Raw genomic sequence first — 10000 nt, 5'->3', positions numbered from 1 at the left:
GAGGGTTGAGCGGCGGTATTGATCAGAGGTGTGGGGTCTCGGGCCTGGGGTCTGGGGTCCGACTGGCACTTCAGGCTCGCCGACACTCCCTCCCAGCAGCCCCCTCCCTCTCAGGCCCCTCCCCCTCCCTCTTAAGCCCCTCCCTCCAAGCCCCCTGAGGCTCCTCCCCCTCCCGCTTAGGCCCCTCCCCTTCCCCAGCGACTCTTACTCTTTACTCCTTCCCTCCCCGGCGCCTCTTCCTCTTCCCTCTTCCTCGTGTCCTTCCCTTCTCCTCTTTCGCTTTTCCTTTTTTTTTTTTTTTTTTATCTTTCTCTCTCTCCTCTTCCTTGGTCTCTATCCTCTCTTTCTTCTTTTTTTCTTTTCCATCTCATTCGATTTTCCTTTCGTATAGCTTTCTCTTTCGTCTTTCTTTGGCACTCTCCTTCTCCTTATCTGTTTTCTTTCTTCCTCTATGCTTCTCCTCTTCTATCTTTCTTTTTTTCATCTTCCTTTTCTCTTCATCCTCCTCCTCCTCCTTCATCTTCGTCCTTCCTCCTCTACCTCCTTCCTCTTCTTTCTCTTTCCTTCTTCCTTCCTCCTCTACCTCCTTCCTCTTCTTTCTCTTTCCTTTTTCCTTCCACTTCCCCTCCTTCTTTCTTTTTCTCTTCCTCGCAATTAGCTCTTCTCTCTTTCTGTTTACTCTCTCGAATCCTCCCCTCCTCCCTCCCTCCCTCCTCTCCCTCTTCCCCTTCTTCCCCTCTCCTCCCCCTTTGTCTCACTTTTATTGCTTGTTTCCTGATTCCTTATCCCTCCCTTCGTCTTTCCTCTCCTTCGCACGGCCCACTTCCGGTCCTTGTGGCACTTGCATGATCTGCTGTCGCTGGCACTCTTCCTCATTTATTTTCCTTTCTCTTCGTCTTTTTTGTCTTCTTTGACTTTTTTTCTTTTTCTCTTTTTACTGTATATATTTTTTCTGGTTTTGTTTTGTTGTTTATCTTTTCTTTTTATAATGGTTTTCATATGTCTGTCCCCCTCCCTCCTTTACTTCCCTTGCTCACTTCCTTCCTTCCCTTCCTCCCTCTCTCCTTCCCTCCCTTCCTCCCTCCCTCCCTCCCTTCCTTCCCTTCTATCCTCCCTCCCTTCCTCCCTTCTCCCCCTTCCCCTCCTTCCCTCCTATCTTTTCTTTCCCTATTTTCCCCGTCCTTTCTCTCCCCCTCGTCTTCTGCCTTGCCACTTAATCTCTTTCCTTCCTTTGCTCTTCCTTCCCACTTCCTCTCTCCCCTCTTTCGTTGTCCTCTCAGCCCCGCCTCATCAGCTGGCGTCTTTATTTCCCTTCCGCTGCTCCTTATCATCACATGCTTTTTTGTTTGTTTGTTTTGTTTTTGTTATTCTTCTGATTGATGTTCTTTTTTATTTTTTTTCTGTTTCTTTTCTCATTTTCTTCTTTCCTTTCCACCCTCTCATTCTCTTTCTTCTTCTTTTCCATCCTCTCTCTTTCCTTCTTGCCTCCCTTTCCTCGCCCTTCGCCTTTTCTTTCTCCTTGCCTCCCAATTTTCCCTGTCTCTCTTCTCCTTCCTCTCCCTTCTGCCCTCCCTCATCTTCAACCTCTCCATCTCCTTCGTTCTCTTCCCTTTCTCCCTTTTTCTCCACCTGTCCCTCTTCCTACTCCTTCCTTGCCTCCTTCCCTCCCTCCCTCCCTCTCTCTTCCTAATCCTTCCTTCCCTTCCTCCCTCCCTCCCTCTTCCTACGTCTTCCCTCCCTCCCTCCTTCCCTCTTCCTAATCCTTTCTTCCTCCTTCCCTCCCTCCCTCCCTCTTACTTTCCTCCCTCATTCCCTCCCTCTTCCTACGTCTTCCCCCCTTCCTCCCTCCCTCCCTCCCTCCCCCCCCCCCTCCCCCTCCCCTTAGAATAATGGGCACGGCAGATAAGCGAAGAGGTTTGGACGAAAAGGACGGGAATAAAGGGAGAGAATAAGTTTTAAAGAAAAATTGGTGATTGGATGATTAAAGGGGAAGACGAGAGAGGAGAAGAGAGGAGAGGAGAGAGGTGAGAATAAAGGGAAGAGAGGAAACAGATGAGGGAAGAGAGTGAAGGGAGGGGAAAAAAGGAAGCCTTTCATGTTTTTTTCTTTTTACTTTTTGTCGGTCTCTCTCTCTCTCTCTCTCTCTCTCTCTCTCTCTCTCTCTCTCTCTCTCTCTCTCTCTCTCTCTCTCTCTCTCTCTCTCTCTCTCTCTCTCTCTCTCTCTCTCTAACCCCCTTCTCCCATCTCCCTTTCCCATTCGTCTCCTTTCCTCTCCCTCTTCCCTCTTCCCTCTACCTCTCCAAGCTCTTCCCCTTCATTCTCCTCTTCCTGCTGCCTCCCTTCTCTCTTTCTCCCTCCCCCTCCCATATTTCCCTCTCCCCCTCCGCTCTTTCCTCCCTCCCTCTCCCAGCCCTCCCCCTTCTCCCTTGCTCCCTCTCCCTCTCTCACCCCTCCTCCCCCTCCCCTTCCTCCCCCTCCAATGCTTAATCGATTATTTAATCACGCGAATTCTACCAGACGAAGCATCTTGCAAGGTGTTATGGATCTGCCGGGAATCGATTCAGCTCAACTTTCGCAATTGCGTGACGCCTCCTCTGCTCTCTCTTTCTTTCTTTTTCTTTTTTGCAATTTTTTTCTCTCTCTCTTTCTTTTTTGCTATTTCTCTCTCTCTCTCTCTCTTTCTTTCTTTTTTTCTTTTTCTTTCTTTCTTGGTCTCTCTCTCTCTCTCTCTCTCTCTCTCTCTCTCTCTCTCTCTCTCTCTCTCTCTCTCTCTCTCTCTCTCTCTCTCTCTCTCTCTCTCTCTCTCTCTCTCTTCACTTTCTTCACTTTTACTGTCCTTTTTCTTTCTTTTCTCTTGCCCCTTTCTTGCTCTCTCTTACTCTCTTAAGGGTTTGTCCGTTTCATCTTATTTTCCTCGTATTCTCTCTGTCTTCCTTTGTTTTCTCTGATCTTTATCTCCCTCTCTACCTTATCTTACGGTCTTTCTCGCCTTCCCTCGTCATTGCTCCATCCCTCCACCCCTTCCCTCCTCCTCTTCTCTGTTCCTCTCATTCCATCCTTTCTCGCCATCCCTCCTCCTCTTCTCTTTTTCTCTCATTCCATCCTGGTCTTCTCTCTTATCATCCATCCACCCCCTTCTTCCTTTTCCCTCCATCCTCTCTCCTCTCGCCTCCCCCACCGCCCTCTCTCCTTCCTCCCCCACCGTCCATCCCCCTCCCTCCTCCCTCCTCCTTCCTCCCCCACCACCCATTCCCCTCCCTCCTCTCACCTTCCTCTCGAGCGATGACGTCACTGGACGTCTCGCGCGCCCACCCGAGTCTGTGACGTCATAGCTGCCACACGCGGCTCTCCTCCGCCAAATTTATGAGAAATATTCACACACGCACGCATACACACATAGACGCGCGCACACACACACACACACACACACACACACACACACACACACACACACACACACACACACACACACACACACACACACACACACACACACACACACACACACACACACACACACACACACATACATACATACATACATACACACTCGCGCGCGCGCGCGCATGTATACGTACAGATTTATACATTTATTCATGAATTCATTAATCAACTTGGCTTTACATATATTTATTTAATTATTCAGTCTTTTCTTTGTTTCTTTACTTGTTGTCTTATATTAGGCATAGTTTAATTTATCTGTTTATTTGTTTACTTCTTCAAAGCCAAACGGTCATCTGATTCAAGAGAAGGTTGCAAACATGGACGAATATTGTTTTTTTCACTATGCTGCAATATGTTGCTCTGATGTTGCAAAAGGTCTCTGAAGATGGCCAAGATAAAGAAATATTACATTTGTTGTTCTCATTTTTTAAATAAATTTTTTGTAGTTCTTTGCATTATTATGTGTCTGAAATATATTATTATTTGATGCTATTAATGTTTATTTTATGGATATTGGAGAGATGTGTAATCAGTCCTTCAGATTACATTGATGAATAGATGGATAGATAGATAGATAGTCGAAGAGTCTGATGAATGATATTTGAATTGAATTACATAAACAACATCAACGAATTTTATGAGGGATTGTATGATTCATTCGCCAAAATATTGAAGTAATGGATCAGCTAAATGTTAGAACATTCCTGCTTCGCCAATCCGGCTTCCGACCTTCAGTTATCCGGCACAAGCACCTAGAAATCGGATAGAGCAGACATTGTGAGGGATTTTTTTATTTTTTAATTTTATTCAGTTTGTTTGTTTTCAGATTTTCATATTTTGTGTAGGTTTGATATTTTCTTCCTCCTTTTCCTCTTCTCCCTCTTATCTTTCTTTTTCTCTTTTCTTCTTCGGCTTGACCTTCTTTTCTTTCTTCTCACCCTCCTCCTCTACCTCGTCCTCCTCCCCCCCCCTCGTCTCCCTCTCCTCCTCCTCCTCCTACTACTACTACTACTACTACTACTACTACTACTACTACTACTACTATTACTACTACTACTACTACTACTACTACTACTACTACTACTATTACTACTACTACTACTACTACTACTACTACTACTACTACTACTACTACTCTCGCTCCTACTCTTACGCATACTCCCTTACCTCATCGTTCTCTTCCTTCTCCTTCTCCTCTTTTTTTTTCCTTCGCCTCTTTTTTTCTTCTCCTCTTCCTTTATCTTCTCTGTCCTCTTTTTCTTCTTTTCCTCCTCCTCCTTCTTCTTCTTCTCCTTTTTCTCCTCCTCCTCCTCTTCTTCCTCCACCTTCTTCTTCTTCTTCTTCTCCCCCTCCTCCTCCTCCTCCTCCTCCTCCTCCTCCTCCTCCTCCTCCTCCTCCTCCTCCTCCTCCTCCTCCTCCTCCTCCTCCTCCTCCTTCTCCTCCTCCTCCTCCTCCTTCTCTCCCTCCTCCTCCTCCTCCTTTTAGTCGTGTATTCGAAAGACGAACGAATACTGTGATTCTATTTTTATTTATTGGACTTTTGAGTGTTGGCGGGGCGGTATGTGAGTTACATTTTAAAAAATCGTTTTTTCCCGTTTCTTTGTGCGTTTGTTTTGTGCATTATTGTTGTGTTTATGGTTATTGTTAATATTGATGTCGTTTTTTTTTAAGATCGTCAATGGTATATTCATCATCATCACCATCATTATCATTATTATCATTATCCAAATTATATTACTTAATATAATTTACCATTACCAATAAAGGGAGTATAAATTATAAGTTTTATTTGACATTAAACAAGCAAATAAACTGTCTTTGTACACCTATTATACTTAGCTCTTTTGTTGTTTTATGTCCCTCAAAGGAACAGAATCAGACAAAGAAAAAAATATACATAAAATCCCCATTTCTACTTTCCTTTGTAAAACTGAATGGTAGATGTATGGAGGGAGAAGGAGAGAGAGGGAGTGAGGGGGGAGAGAGAGAAAAAGAGAGATAGAGAAAAAAGAGAGAGAGAAAGAGAAAGAGAGATAGAGCAAGAGAAAGAGAAAGAGAGATAGAGCAAGAGAAAGAGAAAGAGAGATAGAGCAAGAGAAAGAGAAAGAGAGATAGAGCAAGAGAAAGAGAAAGAGAGATAGAGCAAGAGAAAGAAAGAAAGAAAAATAGGAAGAGAGAGAGAGAAAGAAAGAAAGAAAAATAATTACACATATAAAAAAAACTATTCTTTATAAACACCAAACACAAATAAAAGCAAGAACGAATGACTAACGCATTCCCCTTCCTGTGCCCCCAGGTCAGCGAGGAGTGCAAGACGCTGAAACACACGCTCACGCAGGTGGAGACGGACTGGTCGTCGGCCAAGGTTCAAGTCGGGAGCTTACAGGGCAAAGTCGGCACCCTGGAGTCTGTACTTCGGGTATGTTGGAGTCGGGTTGTGGTATGTTTTTTTTTTGTGTCCGGGTCGGGTCGGGTCGGGTCGAGTCGAATTGATTCGGTTTCGAGGAAGCGTCGGGTCGATTTGAGTCGGTTGGGATCGGCTCGATTTGGTTCGGATCGGATCGGTTCGACTCGGTTCTGCTCATTTCGGATCGACTCGGTTCGAACGGTTCAATTCGGTTCGGATCGACTCGGTTCTAGTCGGTTCGGGTCGACTCGGTTTGGTTCGGCTGGGTTCAGATCGACTCGGTTCGGATCGATTCGTTTCGACTCCGTTCCCCTCGGTTCGGTTCGGCTGTGTTCGGATCGACTCGGTCCGACTCGGGCGCTTGTGCTTGTCCGTGTTTCCTGTCCGTGACACTTTCAGGAAGGTCGGGAGCTCGAAGGCGATCGAGTCTCTCTCGGCCCTTCGCTTCTTCCATCTTTATCATTCATTGCCTCTTCCCTCTTTTGTTATTGTTGTTATTATTCTTATCATTCGTGTTATTGTAGTTTTGTTTTCTTACTCAAAATTGTTGTTCTTGTTCTTATTTTTTTTCTATTTTCTTGCTCCTGTTATGGTTGTTCTTGTTTTTTTTATTGTGTTCTCTTGTTCTTTTTCTTGAAATAGATTTTTCTTGGTCTGTTTATTGTTTTTCTTGTTCTTGGCACTGTATTTGTTGTTCTTGTGATTTTATTCACGTTTTCGTATTGTTATTATTATTATAGTTCTTTGCGTTATTTTCATTTTATTGCCGTTGCAATTACTACAGAGATTGTGATTGTCATCATTGTTATTATTGTTAATAGTGTTTTTGTTATCATCAACATTGCTGTTATTATTATGATTATTGCTACTACTACTATTATTATTATTATTTTTATTATCATTAATATTATTGTTATCATTAATGTTATTGTTATTATTGTTTTTATTATTATTATTATGATCATTATTGTTATTGATATTATTGTCATTATCATTATCATTATCATTATCATTATTATTATTATTATTATTATTATTATTATTATTATTATTATTATTATTATTATTATTATTATTATTATTATTATTATTATTATTATCATTATTATTATTATTATTATTATTATTATTATTATTGTTATTATTATTATTGTTATTATCAATATTATTATTATTATTCCTTATATCATTACTATTACTACTTCGTCCTGGATTTTCTTCACTATTTTGCCATGTCCTTTCTTTATCTTCCTCTTCGTCTTTATTCCTCCTCCCTCGTAATCTATCCTCTTCTCCCTTCCTTTGCTGAATCCGTCTCTTCCTTTCTGTCGCGGCCTGAATCTGCTATTTAACCCCCCAAAAAGCACAATTTATGGCCTTTATTGCAGTTTTCTTTTTTTATTATTCTTCCTTTAAGTTTAACCCCCCCCCAAAAAAAAAAAAAAAAAAAAAAAAAATTAGACGATGTCAGGTCCGCGACAGCCATAGTCTCATAAGAGCGATTTTCCCCTCTGAAACGCCCGGGATTTTCGCCCTTGTGAACGACGCGGCTTTTAATTTCCTGAGTGCGACACTGCTTAATATCAGATGTTAGCATTTGATAATGTCTTTTCAATTTTGCAAGGAAAAAAATCCCCCTTTTTTCTCCTATTACTATTGTTAGTCTGTGTAGTTATTATTATTTTTTTATTATTATTATTATTTTTTAAATCTTGTATCGATTTTTTTATTTTGTTGTTTTGTATTTGCTTTTGTTTTTGGGTGGTTTTCCCGTCTTTGTTTATGTCTTGCCCCATTGTACTTGCTGAGGTCGTCTGCTAATCTTGTTTTGTTTTTCTTTCTTTTTTTCTCTTTGTCTTTTTCGAGCGTTTCATGTTTGCCTGGTGTTGCATTTGGTCTTTATTGTTATTAGAATGTTGTTTCATTGTTATAATCTTTTGTATTATAATAGTTATTGCTTCTGTTATTGATTGATTATTATTATTGTTATGAGCATCTTGTTTTGTTGTTATATTTTTGGGTTTGTTGATACTTATTGCTACTATTATCGGTCTGTTATTATTACTGTCATTGGTATTGCTGTGTGATTGGCACTGATTTCGTTGAAATTTTGCTCGTAGAAGACACTGCAATAAGGCTACACTTCAGGATTTTTTTTTACACTTTAAGAATATTTTTCTACGCTTCAAGATTTTTTTTTTTCGTCAGAGGTATCGCGGTATTGCAAGCGGGTGTATGGTAAAGCCTTTGCCGCTTCTCTCTCTACCTCCCTTATCCCCCCCCCCTCCTCTCTTCCTGCTTCCCCTTCCTCCCGACTTCCCTCATCCCTGTCTCGCTTTCTCTTTCCTTCTCGCTTCTCTCTTTCCTTCTCGCTTCTCTCTCTCTCTCTCTCTTTCTGCCTCTCTCTCTCTCTCTCTCTCTCTCTCTCTCTCTCTCTCTCTCTCTCTCTCTCTCTCTCTCTCTCTCTCTCTCTTCCTTCTCGCTTATCTCTCTCTCTCTCTCTTTCTCTTTCCTTCTCGCTTATTTCTCTCTCTCTCTCTCTCTCTCCCTTCTCGCTTATTTCTCTCTCTCTCTCTCTCTCTCTCTCCCTTCTCGCTTATTTTTCTCTCTCTCTCTCTCTCTCTCTCTCTCTCTCTCTCTCTCTCTCTCTCTCTCTCTCTCTCTCTCTGTCTCTCTCTTTCTCTCTCTCTCTCTCTCCCTCTCTCCTTCTTTCTCTTTCTCTTTCTCTTTCTCTTTCTGCCTCTCTCTCTCTCTCTTCTGCCTCTCTCTCTCTCTCTCTCTGCCTCTCTCTCTCTCTCTCCCTCCCTCCCTCCCTCCCTCCCTCCCTCCCTCCCTTTCACCCCCCTCTACCCTTCCCCCTCTCCCTCTCTCCGTCCCTCCCTCCCCACCTTCATCTCCATCTCCCTTCCTCCCTCCATCTCCATCTCCCTCCCACCTTCCCTCTCCCTACCCCTCCTCCCCCCATCCACACACAAAGTGCCACAAGAGGAGGGAGAGGAAGGTGTAAGAGCCAAGTGCCACGCGCATTCCTTCCACAGTGCCAAAGGAAGGGAAAAGTGGGGAGGGTGCCATGTGAGGGTGTCATAAGCAGGCAGGAAGGAGGAGAAGGATTGGATGAAGGAGTGGAGGGGATTAGGGGAAGGATAGGGAGAGGGAGTGGAGGGAAGGACAGGGAGAGGGGAGGAAGGGAAGGAGAGGGAGAGGGAGAAGGGGGAAAGATAGGGAGAGGGAGTGGAGGGAAGGAGAGGGAAGAGGGGAAGGATGGAAAGAAGAGGTGGAGGAAAATGGTGGAAAGAGAGGGAGGAGGGAAGGGATGAAAAGAAGGGGAAGAGGAAGAGAATGTGAAGAGGGTGAGGGAGGAAGGATGGAAAGAGGGAGAGGAGGATTGTGATAAAAAGAACAGAGGGAGGAGAAGAGAAATAGGGTGGTGGGAAAGACAGTAAAAAGAGGATAAATGGTGGGATTAGGAGGAGGAATGAGAGAGAAGAGGGGGAGAGGGAAAGAAGAAGAGTTGGGGAAGCCAGGAGTGCTAGGAAAGAAGAGAAGGAGGGGAAGGAGTGAAGTTGACGGAGAAGAAGAAGCGGGGAAAGGGAAAAAAAGAAGAGAAGGGGAAGAGGTGCCAGGAGAAAGGGGAAAGACTGGATGAAGGAGGAGGCGCAGGAGGAGGCGGTCGAGGAGCAGAAGACGGGAGAAGGTGCCAGATGAAGGGGCAAAACTTGTAAATGGGACGGCGAAGAGGAGAATCGAATACCAAGGACAAGGAGCGGAAGAAGATGAGAGAACAGAAGAGGGGAGAAGGCGCCAAGAGATGAGGGAAAGGTGGGGTGGAGGGAAGAGAGCGAGAAGGAAGAGGGGGGAATAGTGCAAGAAGGAGGGGGAGAGAAGAGAGCGAGGAGGAAGATGGAGGGGATAGTGCAAGAAGGAGGGGGAGAGAAGAGAGCGAGGAGGAAGAGGAGAGGGAAGAGAGCGAGAAGGAAGAGTGGAGGGAACAGTGCACGAAGGAGGGTGGGAAGGGCATAAAGGGATAGAGGGGGGGGGCGGGGGTCAGGAGTGACGGTGGCAGCCGTGCCAGGCCTCCCCTCGCCGTGCCAGAGGTTGTAAAGAAGGATTTTTATCTCGAACCAATGAACACACACCCGTCAGCTGCTA

The 10000-nt window shown here is 44.2% G+C and overlaps 1 protein-coding gene across 1 annotated transcript in view; it reads left to right on the top strand.

Moving 5' to 3' along the window:
- The window catches only part of LOC113825080 (uncharacterized), a 334395-nt gene that overhangs the window by 165023 nt on the left and 159372 nt on the right, over nt 1–10000 (top strand). The window contains exon 9 of the mRNA XM_070121130.1: nt 5741–5863. Coding sequence (XP_069977231.1) covers nt 5741–5863 — 123 coding nt within the window. The remainder of the gene's footprint in view (nt 1–5740; nt 5864–10000) is intronic.

The sequence above is a fragment of the Penaeus vannamei genome, chromosome 4 (genome assembly GCF_042767895.1).
Source record: "Penaeus vannamei isolate JL-2024 chromosome 4, ASM4276789v1, whole genome shotgun sequence".
Lineage (NCBI taxonomy): Eukaryota > Metazoa > Arthropoda > Malacostraca > Decapoda > Penaeidae > Penaeus > Penaeus vannamei.
Note: the sequence above shows the minus strand (reverse complement) of the source record. Positions and strands in the feature narration are given on the sequence as shown.